This window comes from Sebastes umbrosus, chromosome 7, assembly GCF_015220745.1.
Source record: "Sebastes umbrosus isolate fSebUmb1 chromosome 7, fSebUmb1.pri, whole genome shotgun sequence".
NCBI classification, from domain to species: domain Eukaryota; kingdom Metazoa; phylum Chordata; class Actinopteri; order Perciformes; family Sebastidae; genus Sebastes; species Sebastes umbrosus.
In genome coordinates this window covers 3576047-3592985 of record NC_051275.1, presented here as the reverse complement: position 1 = coordinate 3592985, position 16939 = coordinate 3576047, and the positions used below count along the sequence as shown (strand labels likewise).

Sequence of the window (16939 nt, the reverse complement as noted above, 5' to 3'; positions counted from 1 at the left end):
TCTGTCTCATGCGTTTCCTTCTGTCAAGATATAGTGACAGTTTTATGAAAATATATTTTTTTCATCATATTTGCTCAAAGTTCCTGACTGCAGCTTTAAAAGACCAGTGTGAAACAATCAGGGGGATCTATTGGCAGAAATGGAATATAATATTAATAAGTATGTTTTCTTTAGTGTATAATCACCTGATAATAAGAATCATTGTGTTTTTGTTACCTTAGAATGAGCCGTCTATATCTACATAGGGAGCGGGTCCTCTCCACGGAGTCCGCAATGTTGCACCGCCATTTTTCTACGGTAGCCCAGAACGGACAAACCAAACACTGTTAACTTCTCCTGCTTGGGCCGGAGTCGATAACGTTACTCGCTCCCGTCGCCGCCGCTCTCTCTCTCTTGCTTCACCACTCACTTTACACGTACACACATGTTCTACACTATACTCTTCCAACAACTGGCTCAAGAGAAGGACATTCATGTCGGCCGCCGTAGCTCTCCAACACGCTTGGCACACGGGAGAAGCTTCAGTTGGCTGCAATCTCCTCACCTCACCTCACCGCTAGATACCACCAGATCCTACACACTGGACCTTTAACAGATAACTACTCATCCGTTTCCTTCTGTCTCACAAGACAATGGAGCAGTTTCAGTGCTGTTTTTTTTTTTTTAGATGAGTAATAATGAATACAATGTTCACAAGATAAGATGTCATAGATGGCATTACACTGCAGCTGATATCATCAGCATTAGTATCATTAGTAGGTGGAAGGCTATAATGAGCAAAAATGATTAGCTTTTTAAAAACCCATTACACTGAGCCGGGTCTTTGGTAGCCGTTGCTGACTGAGGTGTCCATCCTGTAGCGGATCACTTGTTTTGGAGGAAGGTCTGGCTGCGCTGTAGGCTTTAAACTCTCATTGGGCTCCAGTGTTGACAGACTTTGGACAGATCCAGAGCAGCTCCTGTGGCCTTGAGGGAGACGTACAAATAATATGTGTCCTCGTAAATGACACAAAGGCATTAAAGTTTGACACTGAAAGCTCACACACTGCACCAAGTAACTGGAATGAGTCGTGTAAATGATATTTTACCACTGCTGTTTAAATTGTGCTTAAGTCAAGATAGTTCTGTGTGTCTTTGGAAGTATTAAGTCCTGGAGGAATAACTTATGACAATATAACTACCTAGTTTATGAATTCTGTCCTGAAAATGACATGTGGTTCCTTTTCACTTCATTACTGCAACGGAAACAAAATCAATATCAGACGAGCTTAAACTGGCACTACTTGACGATGATCCTACCTTCAGATATATGCAGTGATTTCAGAGAGGGACCAGCTGAGCGGTTCAGCGGTGCTGGCCTGAGGTCAATGCGGCAGTGCGGGGCTTTTTTGGGGGCAGGAGATAGCCTGGGTGCGGTGCTGACCGAGGACAGGCTGAGGGCGTCCTCTGACTCTCCGTCTGTACGCGCTGCGTCCTCCCTGGAGCTGGACTCTGGGCTGCTGACACACACGGCGCTCCTGGGGCCATTCGAGAGCTGCGATGGCGTTCGGCGGAGGTCCAGGAGCGACTTGTCCTTGACCTGAGCGGAGGAAGCAATTTTGGAGGAGCTGTTCTGCTCAGAAGAGTGGGAGGACAAAGACTCCATGCTGCCCATGGGGGTGCTGCTTGGACTGCTGCTGAAAGTGTCACCTATGCAGGGACCAGAGGAGAGGCATACAAGGCCCTCATTAAAACCTGCTGAGTCAGTGCTTACTTTATGGCTTACAGAAAATGATTTTTCTCTCAAGAAATAACATTCATCTGGAAGCTATACTGGCTTTCCATTTAAAAATATTTGAAAAAACAGCTAATATGAGGTGAATCTTTCCGAAATATTCAGAGATATTAAAGGCCACCAATTGTGTTATGATGACCTGTGGCAGGAATCACTGCTGTGGTACTCACTTTCTGCATCTGCCAGGCACAGTGTAGGGGTGTAGAGGCTGCGGGGCTTCCTGGGCCCTGTGGACAGACAGATGGCCCTGCTCCTGCGAGAGCCAGGCCGGCTCTGCGGTTGGGGCAGGGGCACATTGGGGTCCGGAGGCTGATGGAAGATCTGGAGGTCCAGAGAGGAGCACTGATTACTACACTATCTGTGTTATTCCTCACCGATACAGACTGCTATTTCAATTGTTTTTGTTAAAAAAAGTTTAGATGAAGATTCTCACTATCTAGTGTAGAGTTGGATGAAAATGAGGATCCAAACCTTGAGACAAGAATTTTTTCAGTATTGCGATATTATGTTGTGCGATACTGTATTGATTCTCCAAAACACTATCGATTTTTAATTAACCTCTTAAAAATCTGTCTGAGCGCTGTCGGGCTCGGCCGCTATTCGTTCTTTTGGAGGTTTGGAGGCAGTTTTAAAGCTAGAGTGAAGATAATGGCATCATATAAAACAAAAAAAAACTAAGGAATCCATTGGTACCAACCATGTCATACTAACTACTTGTCGCGAAAAAGGTTAAATGACGCTCCAAAATTACGCAAAATCATGGCGAGGAAAAACTGGCATAGCATTTTCAAAGGGGTCCCTTGACCTCTGACCTCAATATATGTGAATGAAAATGGATTATTTGGGTACCCACAGGTCTCCCCTTTACAGACGTGCCCACTTTATGCAAATCACATCCAGTTTGGGGCAAAAACAATGCAGTTTTTTGCATGCAGTATAAATGTGTTATTTTTGCCTATTCTAAAATGGTTTATATCTGGTGTCTCCTTTATACTATGACAGTTTTCCTAAAATTAAATTTAAAATATCGCAATATATCACCTTGCTCACGGTATCACAATATATCGAAATATATTGAATCATTACCCCTATGTCGTTATTCGTATCGTATCACCAGATTCTTGCCAATACACAGCCCAATTGTTTTTTGTTTTTTTTGGAACCAGAAGTGACACGAGAGGGTGGAGCTAAGTGCAACCGAACACTAAATAAGACATTTTTAGGGGGCCAAAATATTACAACTAACTCTCATGAAGTGAAAACACACTGTGAAAGGGTTAAAGTTCTAAGATGAAAACACGGACAACTCCCAGACCAGACGACGCCGTGGTAGCGACCTGTCAATCACAAGGTAGCCACGCCCTAAAGCATCCCCTGCTTTATGGTCTATTTGACTCTAAATGGGACCATAATTTACTAAATGAACATCATGCTGTATTGAAGAAGACTTGAAACTAGTGATTGAGACCATAAACTCATGTTTACTGAGGTAATAAATCAAGTGAGAAGTAGACTCATTTTCTCATAGACTTCTATACAATCAGACTTCTTTTTGCAACCAGAGGAGTCGCCCCCTGCTGGCTGTTAGCGAGAATGCAAGTTTAAGGCACTTCAGCATTGGCTTCACTTCTCAGACCTGGTGGTGGCCACCTGGCTGAGAGGTATAATACAACTATGCATGTATCTACACTCAAACTGGATTATTTGAACTATAAACCATTTCTCTATTTAATTTCCAGACAATGTAAAATATCAAGACATACGGTATATCAATAATGCAATATCAAATTGCATAATAAAAGCTACTTGTATCCATATTGCTCACCTGTATGCAGTGTCATGCTTTTTGTCAAACATTTAAAAAATTGCACATCATCAGCCCATAAATTGGTTCTCAGGAATATGGCACAGCTTGTGTAGGAGCAATGGTAGTGTGAACTTTGTAATACAATACCTATAAAGTACAAATTCAATGTACAAAGAATTGGTTAAATGGTGCAGGTAAATCTACAAGCATACTGTACGCTCAAAGCCAAACAATGACTCACCTTGTTGAAGTTCTCGATAAGGATTTCCATCACAATGTTCTGAAACTTGATGTTCATCATGGCGGCCACAGTTTCCTCTTGTGAGCGCATCAGGGTGGGCCCGAAGATGACACCCAGGTTGGACACTGTCATCAGGTTGTGCTGGCTTTGTGTGGAAACTCTGCAGGTATAGAGAAGATGCTGTTCTAGCTGTTAGAGAACAAAACTGATAGTTTTGTTCTCTAACAGCTACTGACAGTGTAAGAAAAACACCTACAAATGCGTTAACGTGTCCCAGAACTGTGAAGACAATTTAAATCAATCTCAGCAATTGTTATCTTCTCTCATAGGTGCTGTTCTTTTTTTTTCCAAGGCTGCAGTGTAACTGATTCATTACAGGAATACGTACGTGACGAGGTGTTTTATTAGTAGCTCTAGCATTTCCTTGTTCCTCTCGGGCAGCTTGTGAACCAAAGCGTGGACAGCACACACCCTGTAGTTCTGGTCGTCTGACTCTGAGGAAAGGCAAATGGATAGAAAATGATCAAGAGGCTCATAAACTAACACAGAAAAATGTCAATTATGTGACAATTATTGACTTTAAGAATGATAATATTTTAAATCTGTCCAATAAGTATTGGATCAGAGTGTGATCAGAGTAACAGATTATTCTATTGTAATTACTATATAGAGTGGTGCAGGGATGAGTCCTGAAACCCGGAAATGAGTTAGCGTTATAGCAGGTTCCCTCGTGTGGAAATCAACGGGTTGTTAGTTAGAAATAATGTGTGTGGTTAACACAACCTGAAGAGATTTTAACGTTTTGATCTAGGACATGAAATGTGTCAGTAAATATCCAACTTGTGAATTTTGAAGCTTTTATATGTCTTAAAAAGTGGCTAAACGAGACTACTAAACGTCATCACGCCAAACACTAGTCCGCCTTTAGCTTAGTGGTGGCGACGAGAAGTCATGCAACCGTGGTGTGGTGTTCATTTATAGCCTAACTTTAGATTTTAACTTCTGACGATTGCCTTTATGCTTCAAAAATCGTAAAAGTGGTGTTCATTTGTGGCGATTATCTTGCTGAACAGAACATCTAAGTATCATAAACACTTTGCAGCAGATCTTATTTTCTGCAATAATCCAAAATCCAATGGAAAAATCCCATTGGCTTTTTGTCGAGGGAACCACGGCGATGCTAACTTCCTGATTGGAAAAACAAAAATATGTCATCCCTGCAGCTCTCTATGGACATGGTAATGTCTGGCCAATGTTACAATGTTAATGCATATATATATATATATATATATATATATATATATATCTCAACTTTTAACATTAGATATATCAAATTGAACTTGCGTTTCATGTATATAAATAGAAAAATTATACTTAAAATTGTGGTGACTAATAGCGATGCATGTTTGATGTTCTTTGTCTGACATGTATAGCTCTTTTCTCCTCTTCCTATATTTTTCATGGTGCAATGGATATGTGATGATGTCATTTCCTCAACCAATAGGGATGGCAGACACTTCCAATCATCCAATCACATCGTTTTGGTGGTTTTTAAAAGAACACACACCACCATTTCATCGTCTTAATGTCCCGATGAAGGTTTTTGGTGACCGAAACGTTGACTAATAAAGCAGAGAAAAGTGTGTGCGGGAGCAAGTCATTTTTTTATTTGGATAAGTACACGTTGGAGGGAGAACGTGCATGTTGACCTCTCCTTGAAAATCAGTTCTTCACATTCAACTTTAGACAATATATCCAGAGGTATAGAAAAAAAAGCTATTGAGTTGCGATTAAACTAATTTAAAATGACACGAGAGCTGTGTGATGCACATGGCATGTAGCCATTTTCAGAGATGGAAACTGTTTAATTGGTTCAGTCTTTGCTTATTTGATTTTCCCGCTGTTTGGGTCTGGGTGTATAGTGCCCACAAAGCTATCTCATTATTTAAATGAATAAATTTGACATGCAGCTCAGTTCAAACTCAGTTCCCCTTTAAAAGGTTAAATGCAAATTGACAGTGATGTGAGACAAATTCAATCTGCTCAAAATCTTCTGGCACAAATACAATTAACCCATCCTTGATTAAAGGGTACCTATTATGCTTTTGTGCTTTTCCCCTTTCCTTTAGTGTGTTATATATTTTTTGTGCATGTAAAAGATCTGCAAAGTTACAAAGCCCAAAGTCCACACCAAAGGGAGTTCCTCTCCCCCCGCAGAAACGCTGCTCCTGAACTGCCTGAAAGACCTTGATTGAAGTCCTGCCTCTTCTTCCGTAACGTGGGGATGTCACCAAGTAACACTAGTGGCTAGTTAAGCACACCCTCAAACAAAGCTAATTCAAGCGGAGCAGTAGCGGAGTCCGAAAAGTTTGGCTTGGTTGACCAATCATAACAGTGGGCCAGCTGGGGTGGGGGTTTGAACATTAAAGCTCGTAAACATGATTTAGTAGAAACCAAAAATACAAATATGAACCTGAAAATAAGCATAATAGGTCCCCGTTAAAATCAGAATTTTCTACAGTAAACAGATGTGCATGCTTCATTAGTGGTGAATGTATTCAATCTGACCAAGAATCTCTCTTTCATGTATAATAATAAAATGATAAATGGTCAAATATATGTTATATAATAACTAACTACAGCTATTATAGTAACTTTTCAGAACTTACTGACAGCCATGATAAAATCTTTGTGGAGCTTGAAGGTCATTAGCGGCTCAGAGAGGCACCTGGTGAGTAAAGAGAACAGTTGGCATTTATTTCCTGAGTGACATGGGTCCTTTGAATGCTGCCACCTTCCTTTGTGAGTGGCTGGCAGTGCAGAATGCATGACTAACACCAGGGAGGTTTGAAAGAGGCATTATGGAGATAATGATGGCTCCTGAAAGATCAGGACAGGCAGCCGGCGGGGCGAGCTGACCTGAGGTAATTCTTCAGGCCGCTGGTGATGGTTTTGTTGTCCCACGTCTCCGGATCCAGGTCCATATCCACAGATGCCTTGGATGCTATTGGAAACACATTTTAAATTTTTTATAGCACCACAGCGACAGGCTGCTTAAATGAGCATTATAAATACGGTCTGACTTCTTGTTCAGAGAGACTCAAGAGGAGAACCGGAAATAAATGTATACAAGTGAGGTGTTTCACGGATGGAGATCGAGAATTTAATTTAGACATTTCCTGTTCAAATGTATGAAATACATGCAAACAGGATTACCTCGGGGTCATCTAATAAAGGTAATGACAATGTAATATGGGACCAGATGGCTGTTACACTGTCACACCACAAGGAGGACCTCTTTCCTCACTCTGCAGGCTCACATTGGGTTTGCTAAAGCTTTAGATTCAACTTGAGGTGAATGTCAAAAATGAGCTGTTCATACACTAGAGCAGGGGTTATCCTTACAGGAGAGACAATTTTCCAAAGACCCCCATCATAATTGTAACACAGATTAAGCATAATGCTTACTACCATTTGTACTCTGAGATGTCATTGGAACTATTTGTATTCTAAAGCTTTTCAGCCTATTGATAGTGATAAACAGAAACACATTTCAATTTGAATCATGTTAATACCACTTATACCTTTTAAACAGTGGGTTGTTTTATTCAAATTGCATTTGGACTCAACTTGACAGCATTTATAACCTATATTTCAAGTAATTCATCTTAAAAACGTTCAGAAAATGAACAGTAGCAGGACTGGCACAGTCCTAATACATCCAGACATTTAAACTTACCAGTCTAAAGCAGACTTTCAGTAAGTGCTTCAACTTAAAAATAGTGAACTTATTGCTGTGTGTCACAATCATATCAGAGTTTCTATTGGCCTAAAGCTAACGTGGGTGGAAATAATGGACACAGTATGCTTGTTTTATTGGTGCAAATGGTCCCGGTATGTAGATATACACTTTTTAATGATACAGCATAAGTTTATAATTTATAGCTAATTATTTTGTGGGCCCCCTGACAGATTGCCACGGACCCCCCGGGGGCCCTCCGGACCCCACTTTGAGAATCACTGTACTAGAGCTTTAAATGCTATAGAAAGAGAAATCAGGCATTTAGAAATGCCACAAGTATCTATTTGTGTTAGTTTTGCTACATGGCATATACAAATGTCATTTAATACTGGATATACAGTACAAAGAACTACTCTAAACAGAAAAAACATTATTCAAAGCTTGATGATAATACTTTAAATTCTGGCTCCAGTTCCTTTGAACATTTTAGTTTCTATCTACTGAGTTGTGAGTGAGAAAATATATTTTTTTTTTCAGATTTTAAGGCTACTTACAAAAGACTGTGGTCATCAGCTTCTGTACTTTGGAGTTCACCCCTCCAATTCTGTACAGTCCCATTGTATTTATGCCTGTGTGGTAATGAAAAAGAAAATTAAGAAAGAAGGAACAAAGATTTTTTCTGTTTAGTTAAGACTCGTGCAAATGCGACGTGTTGTCATGTCCACATAATGAATGAAGCGCATTGTTATTCATAATCACAACAACCAGGCTGCACTCGAGTCATTGGACAGATGAAAGCTGAGAGATTTAAACGGCTCACCTCTAATCTCCACCAGGTCAATGCATTTCCTTACGAAGTTAAAGCCCGCCTCATTAAGAAATGCTGTAAAACAACCCGAGAATAGAGTTGACACATCAATTACCGCTTGGGTTAACCGCGCATCACGCAGGAATAACAAGCTCTCCCCCCTATGCTTGTGTCTTACTAATAAGAACTAAGATGTTATATAAGATAAGATATAAGATGTCAGCTGCGTGGGTGTATGTCAAGTAATTGTGTTAATGAACAGAGATGGCTATAGATAACAATGCATGTGTTTGATATATGTGTGTGTGATTTTATTCCAAGGTTTCTTTAAAGCTAAATTTATGCATTTCGATGATGAAAGGGAAGTTGGAAAGATAAAAAAAAAAATCACACTTACTCTCTTCCTTTTTGCTTAATATGGCTGGCAGGTTGTATATCTAAAGGAAGTATTACAAAAGTCATCAATAAGTTAAGGAACGCTCTGGATAAAATTGCTCAAAATCCCAGAAGAAGAGAATTATGTCACACAGTTTTCCAAGTGGACTGTCCTATTATTAGCACAAGTGGACGGTGAGGTCATGGTTTCTTAAAAAGAGTTAACCTGAACCCACCAGAAGAGGGTGCCAGTGACACATAATTCAGTTTTCTTGTCAAACAATCAACTTAAAAAAACATTCTGGCCAAAACAGCAGCCAGCCTAAAAAAAAATATGAATATTTCAAAGTCAAACAGGCACAGAGTTCCTTACCGGCTCCTTGCCATCCATGGCCTCCAGCCACAATCTTCTGTTGGGCTCTGACAGTGCCTGCAGTGTCATAACGCCATGCCTGGAAAGGTTTCAGAGAAAAAGCTGCTCTCAGTCTGATCTCATTGCCTTGGGGCCCCTGGACAGACCTTGTTTACATTGGCTGAGACCACTATAAAAGGACTAGTGCGACTAAAATAGCTCATGTGCAAATGCTTGACTTCAAACTGTGCCCCTCGGTTGGCTCGGTGCTTCACATTCCGCTCCCAATTAAATGCTACATGTGCTTGATATTAGAGTGATTTGTTTGTTTGGTTTTTTGCACCCAACATGCACACACCTTCACATCATATGTGTTCTATATGGCACAGCAGCTCTCGTGTATCGCCTTACTGTGTGCTACATAGCTTAAAAACTGCTCAGCATTGTGTGCAGTTGATACACAGCACTGCTAACATGATCTGATGATACTGGCAAACAAAAACATACCCCACCCAGTAGTGATAGTTAGTACTAGCATGGAGCCATGTCAAGTTGCATGTGTTGCGATTAACGGGTAATTAGTCATTTTTAATGTTACCTCTAGTGGTCTCTCGCCATGCAGATGGTTTTTGGATTAATTTGAGGAAGTTTTGATATCAATGCCTCCAATACAGTGGATATTTGGAAGGAATTTCATTTGTGATGCTCACAACACACAGCATTTAAAGGGGACATATCATGCTCACTTCCAGGCTCATACTACTTATTTTGGGTTTCTACTAGAACACATTTACATGCTTTAATGTAAAGTCACTGACTGACTGACTGAGTGATGAAGTTACACCGATTTCACCGATCATCGAAAATGAAACTAGATTCAGCAGTGGCATTGCCCATTTCTCTCTTTAAAATGTTTCTCAGAAGTAGATTTTGGTGGACTGTTTAGTCGGAATAACAGAAAGTTTACGAGCAGGCCGCCATGTTTGAAACGGTAAATCTGTTTGAAACGGCGAGCAGAAAACCAGGAACCAATCAGGTGCATTCCACGAGAGGGTACGTCACCGCTTGAACAGCCAGTTGAGTGGAGCAGCGCGTCCCCTAGTGTCCTCTCCAGACCTGGTGGACATGTACCGCTGGATTTAACATTATAAACATGACCACTGACTATTTGTCTAATAATTTAGCCACAAATTCACAGACTGAGCGTACACGGTCCAGACATATACCCTGTATTCACCCTCTGTCTGAAACGCTCTGTTTTAGCGCCTGTCTCTCTCCGAAAAAGCCCAGTCTGCTCTGATTGGGTTGCGAGAAAAACATGGTGCACCTTTACAAAAGGTAGTTCTCAAGCTGTGGGCGATATATTCTAATGAGGCTGCATGTGACATAGGAAGGGGGAGTCAAATCCTAATGGCTGTTGAATCACATGTTTTCTGATCTAGACAGCCCACAAAAATCTGACCAGGTTGTCTTGTTTCACAGTTTATGGGTTGGTAGACACTCCACTTACTCATATGTATGAGCTCAAGCTCTGGAAATATGAGTTTTTCATGATATGTCCCCTTTAAAAGATTCAACAGCAACACCCTTCCTGAAACAGTGACCCTGTGTTATCAGTTTTCTTTGGAAGAACTTTCTGTTATGAAAACTGTTGACGGTGGGGATACTCTTTTGAGAAAGACACGTTGCGGGTGAATTTATTTAATAACATTTTTTCATTGCTATGAGCACCATAAATTAACTTCTATTCATTAGGTACAACTGGGTATATAAAATAAAACTATTTGCATGGCTGAATACCCCTGAAGTAATTTATGTGAACCAACGCTGTAAAAAGGAGGTTCTGAGATGGTTGGCCTGAGTCTGGCGGGGCTATAGGTGTAACAGCATGTTTATTATAATGAGGATGAATGGATGAGCTTGAAGCCGACTGGAGCTTGGCCCACATTGTCCTTGTGGTTGGAACAAGCACCTTGGGGGCATCGCCGTTTATGATAAATGAGTTGTCCTGCAAATAAACTGCAGTTATTGTCCGTGCTCAGCAACAATCGCCAAGGGTGAGCAGTGTGTGCTGGCCCTGCTGGTGCTGTGCAACAATAACGCACAGTGATGAGCTAGCGCTATGTTCCGAGGTACACATTACGATAATGAGCTCATATCAAGCTCTCGTAACGTCTGACTTCATCAATTCAGCCGCTGTTCATCAGCGGGCAGCCGACGTGAAGGTGTTTGATCTTTGGCCAATCTCCTATCCTATTCCCCAGCACCACATTAAAAACGAATCACTTATGAATGTTCCCATACAGCTCAAAGATTTATAAAGAGAGAGAAAATTATCAATTGATTCTCCGAGTGACGTAAATCAATGTGTTATTTGAGTAATTGCAGACAAGTAGAAATCATTTAAGAATATGTCTGCGTCCTTAAGCCCGTATTGACCTAGTGATTTTGTGAAGTGCTAAGAAGGAAACAGTATCTCATTAGAAAGTTTTGAAAATTGGAGTGAATGAAACAATTAGCAGCACACATGCAGCACATGCAACTCTGCTCTGAGAGGGCAGCACTGGTCAGTTCACATACCGGACTTTACAGAAAAACTGAAGCGGTCTGAAAAGAGTTCCACGACAGATGTCATTTCTACATCGACATGAACACAGAGAAGAGACGGAATGGGTTCAAAACAATAGAGAAAAATATCGATGTTGTGGACATACAACAAACAAAGAGCTGGGGGAGGGGAGAGGACTTGAGGAACATGCAGGAGACAAACAGAGCTGAAAACATCTGGTACACGGGGAGTCTTTGAAGATGTTAATCAAACCTGAGCGGCTCTTGCGATGCTGAGTACTCCCATGATAATCTAGGTTAATTGCCAGTATCAATTGGGTTCAATAGAACACTGAATGCATGAGAACAAAAAAATCCCACATGCGCTTCCTAAATCTTTAAACAGGTTAGTTTTAAAAACTATTTGTGAGTCTTACATGAATTAATTACTGTTTCTATGGGGGAGACTTTTGCTTTAATATTTTTATTTAATATGCCACTAATATGCAAAAAACCTGTTCAGCCTAAAATTCCACTTACTGTTAACTTTAAGATGTATAATTAATAAAGCAACTATTATTATTTACACCATTTTACCAGAAGGCAGTACATTATATAGTAGGCTATATAGAGTTAGGGATGACGTATTTTTGTAGGCCAACCAGGAATTTAACATCGCCCTGGTTCCCTCGACAAAAAGCCAATGGGATTATTCCATTGGATTTTGGATTATTGCAGAAAATAAACTCAAACAAACGTTTATGATACTTCAAATTCACGAATGGGATATTTACTGATGCATTTTATATTGTAGAATGCTGAAATCTCTTCAGCTTGTGTTAACCACAGACCTTCTTTCAGGCATCTAACTAAAAATCCATTAACTTCCAGACGAGGGAACGAGAAGTGCTAAAAAGCTAACTCATTTCCAATAATACAAGTTCTAATTAGTGATGGAAAACAAATGTCAACATGCTAGAGGCGTTGGTAATGGTGTTAATAATTATCATGTTTTGAGTATGTTTTCAGTCCATGTAAGTGGTAAGACATTTTTGGGAACATGTAGATGATTCAGACAATCACAGACCTCTCCACCACTTCGATATCGAAGCAGAAACGCTTGTCGATGGAGTCCGTTTTCCTCCGAATGCAGGACTTGAGCTTGAACATCTCCGGCTGGTTCAGGACGAGACCATTCTAAAAATAAACATACTGTACATTAATAAATATAAATTGAAATGAAAAAATGACATAAATTTGAATGCATGCGTGAAGCCTTCCTCTTCAATTCTTCCCTTGCACAGGTTTATACTAGGGATGTCAGTCGATTCAAATATTTAATCACCATTAATCGCAAGTTAATCACACATTTGTTATTTTTTCAAAATGTACCTTAAAGGGAAATTTGTCAAGTATTTAATACTCGTATCAACATTGGAGTGGGCAAATATGCTTGCTTTATGAAAATTCAGTATATGTACATATTTTTGAAAATTGCTCAAATCATAACATGGCAAACTGCAGCCCAACAGGCAACAACAGCTGTCAGTGTGTCAGTGTGCTGACTTGACTATGACTTGCCCCAAACTGCATGTGATTATCATAAAGTGGGCATGTCTGTAAAGGGGAGACTCGTGGGTACCCATAGAACCCATTTACATTCACATATCTTGAGGTCAGATGTCAAGGGACCCCTTTGAAAATGGCCATGACAGTTTTTCCTCGCTAAAATTTAGCATAAGTTTAGAGCGTTATTTAGCCTCCTTCTCAACAAGCCAGTATGACATTGTTGGTACCAATGGATTCCTGAGGTTTTTCTAGTTTCATGTGATGCCAGTATCTTCACTTAATCTATAAAACTGCCTGCTACAACCTAAAAAACGCAAGTTGCGTTGATGCGTTAAAGAAATTAGTGCCGTTATTATCACGTTAACTTTGTTTATACAAGTCTAAAAACATTAATACAATCATCCTATTAGTAAATGCAAAATACTTATATGATGGTGGTGGCTTGTTGATCTAACACACAAAGTATGACATCATCATAACTTGGACTATTTGGTCTCATGAAGTTTTTCACTCATTTGTAAGTGCAAATGAAGCAAATCCGTTCAGTTGATCGTCTACAAAAACACCCAAACTTTCTCTGTTAAAAGGTTATTTTCATTCCCTAGTTCATTCCTTTCTTGTTATTTGTAGATTTTGTTATCTTTGAACCGTTTTTGTCCGCCTTGAGTTAACAAGTCTTTCGTTTTCTGTTCCCAAATCGCAGTCCTGTCATCTTTTTTTTTTTTCTTTTTTCCCCTCTGGGTCGAGACATTCTTATAAGCCTCAAGGGAGTTCTTTGTTTCACCCACACAGATTATATTTGCTTAGTCTTTTCTCAGCTTTGTATCATTTTGTATGTGCTACTAAACTGAACTAAAATTACCTGTTTCCCGGCCGATTTGTTTTCAGTGTTGCTCATGCTGAAGGTCTTGCTGCCTTTCTCATATGTGCAGTAGTGACGCGTCCAAGTGCATCCCAGGGGACCTGGGACGGAAAATGAAGAAAAGAGTGCTCTGGACAAAATATTTCATATCTGAAACACAGCCTTCTGGAAAGACTTCTGAAAATCAATTTGCAATTAAAGCGTGATGAATCAAATGTTGTTTATCACTGCTGATAGAAATCTACCATTTGCGTATCTCCCCCCCCCTTGTGTTTGAGAGCACATCAAAGTGAATCGGTAAACAGGATGAATTATGAGCTCTGTGTGAGAGGATCTCCTCTTCAGAGGCCTGGGAAAACTCAAGACATGTTTATGGTGATGGATGTAAAACCATGCACTTATAAGTGAGGTGGTGGTGGTGGTGGTGGGGAGAGAGTGGGGGGGGTGTTTGGCTGGGAGCCCCGGCTAGAAAGACTCACGTTTCTCCTGGACGTACAGGAAGCCTTCCATCGTCCACTGGCCTGGGGGTTTATAGTCCTGATCTGCAGACCTTATCCTCTTCATCAGCTTCTCCACTTCCTGCTTAGTGCTCACAAAGTTGTTTCGCGTCTGCGCAGAAAATGCAGGATTGGATTATAATTGCATTAACAGAGGAAGTCTAGTGTAACTGCATTTTTCTCTGCAATTTCTCATCTCAAGTACCGTTATATTGCCTATGCATCAAGGAGCACACTGAAACAAATAAAGGAAAAACGTCAAACGTCTGACAAATGCCTCGCATTTGTGCAACGGCGTGTGAACACCTGGGGGAAAGAACACGTTGGCAAACTGTTTGGGAAAATACAGACGCAGCATCTAATTCAAATTTACCACATTTATATTGGAAAGAATACACTTGAGATGATCCAAAATTGGGACAGAGACTCAATTGTTAATGCTCCCCAGAATCCTTTTTTTGGATTCAAAAAGGTCAGTATGAGGCGGTTTCACATCCCCCGACTAGAGAGAGATGCTGAGACAGCTTCACCTTGTCCAGCTCCTATTAGAGCCCTCTGCATCTGAGGACATGGAGAGAGGGTTACGGAGTGGAAATTGTCGGGGCAATGGCGCTGACATTTTGGGTCAGAGAGAAATTTGAGCCCTCAAGCTGCAAGTGGTGAGGTCATGGTGATGGAAGGAGAGGGCATGGCAGCAGCTGTACTTTTACTCCCAATTCTAACTTTCTTTTTTTTTGACACTACCATTAAATGGCCTGCAGTAACTGCCTGCAATACAGCGCTCTGGAAATATTGATCCTCTGTGCAGCAAAGAATCTCATTTAATCACACAGCTATCCATTTGTGAAAACTCTTGCTTGTTATATCGGGGTATGATAAGCTGCAGAATCTGATTACGTGGCTGGTTGCCTTTGTGTACAGCCCCCGAGGTGTTGAGACTTACGTTCTGTAGGTTGAACTGGAGCTGCTGTTTGTACGGCTCGAACTCGTGAGCCAGCTCGTATCCTTCATGGTAGAATGTAAACAGGCCCTGCAGAAAGGCCAGGAGCTGGAGAGGAACAATATTTAACGGTGATTTACTGAGTTAATATGGAGCTTGATTACTAATTCACATGAGAGAGCACATTTTAAAAAGGTACAATGCAACATAAAAGGTTCCATTTTGAACACCCAGAACGATAATCACGACCGTAATCACACAATTAGCATTCAGTGTCTCTAAAACATGGGGAATCCAGTCTGTAGTGATTTTTATCTTTCCACCATGGATTTAATTATAACACTGTTGCTTGAAAAGTACACAATTTGCTTTAATTCTGTGCTATCAACCAGTTTGTAAGAGTAAATGTCACACTCAACCACTTTAACTCTAATTATAATGTACATATTACATTTTCAGTTAAAAACTGATTAACTTCTTATTAAAGGGCCAGTGTGTAACATTTCGGGGAATCTATTAGCAGAAATGGAATATAATATTCATAACTATGTTTTCATTAGTGCATAATCACCTAAGAAACTAATGAATCGGGTCCTCTTCACGGAATCTGCCATGTTGCACCACCATGTTTCTACTGGGCTTGCTGCGGTAGTTGGTTACTTTTCTTTTAGAAATAAAACCCATTTAGTTAATTTTCGCATATCAGCGCCGTGTTATCGATACAAAGTTGGACGACGGACGCTACAAACTCAATTTGAAAGTGTCCGATCTGTACACAGAGTAGCAGGAGTCAGATTTCACACACACAGGACGAGAGACAGACATGGTGTCAAAGCAAAAAAGCAAAAGCACCTATTTAGCAATATTTTGGATTTAAACTCAATCCTACAAGGGAATCACGATGTTAATGAGGCAATATGAGGCGTACGGAGGATGGAGCGGTCACATACGGTTTGCGTAGCACAGGTTGGAAACCTGCGGCCCCACAGTGAAAGCTGCACCCGATACGACTGTTATCAGGCCATTAAGGCGTTATCAATCGATATAAGCACCATAGATGTGGGTCAATAGGGGCCTACTACACTACATTGAAAAAGTGAAAGGAAACTTACGAGCAACATGTTCTAACATGTTATAAAAACATTTAGGTTTGGGCGACAAAACTACAGCTTCTTTAGGTTTAGGCAAAAAAAAATAAAATACTAAGTTTAGGGAAAAACACGGGGATAAAACAGCTACGAACACAAAGACAACTACACACTGTTGGTTTCACACGGGATGCAAACTCCGGTTTCCTGGGTGAAAACTACAGCGCCTGACTTCCGCTTCTGCTCCTGTCATAATTACCACGGTCGCTAGAGGTCACTATTGTGTTCTTTTATACCTTCTTTCCGTGATCTACCATGTGAATAGATGATAAAACCT

The 16939-nt window shown here is 40.5% G+C and overlaps 1 protein-coding gene across 1 annotated transcript in view; it reads right to left on the bottom strand.

The window, feature by feature from the left end:
* Nucleotides 1–16939, bottom strand: part of LOC119491458 (rho GTPase-activating protein 42) — an 85514-nt gene that overhangs the window by 5218 nt on the left and 63357 nt on the right. The window contains 15 exon segments of the mRNA XM_037775542.1: nucleotides 810–966; nucleotides 1300–1689; nucleotides 1945–2095; nucleotides 3823–3982; nucleotides 4211–4316; nucleotides 6492–6550; nucleotides 6742–6826; nucleotides 8119–8193; nucleotides 8385–8447; nucleotides 8770–8809; nucleotides 9121–9199; nucleotides 12734–12843; nucleotides 14078–14178; nucleotides 14557–14686; nucleotides 15518–15622. Of these exon segments, the coding sequence (XP_037631470.1) occupies nucleotides 810–966; nucleotides 1300–1689; nucleotides 1945–2095; nucleotides 3823–3982; nucleotides 4211–4316; nucleotides 6492–6550; nucleotides 6742–6826; nucleotides 8119–8193; nucleotides 8385–8447; nucleotides 8770–8809; nucleotides 9121–9199; nucleotides 12734–12843; nucleotides 14078–14178; nucleotides 14557–14686; nucleotides 15518–15622 (1811 nt within the window).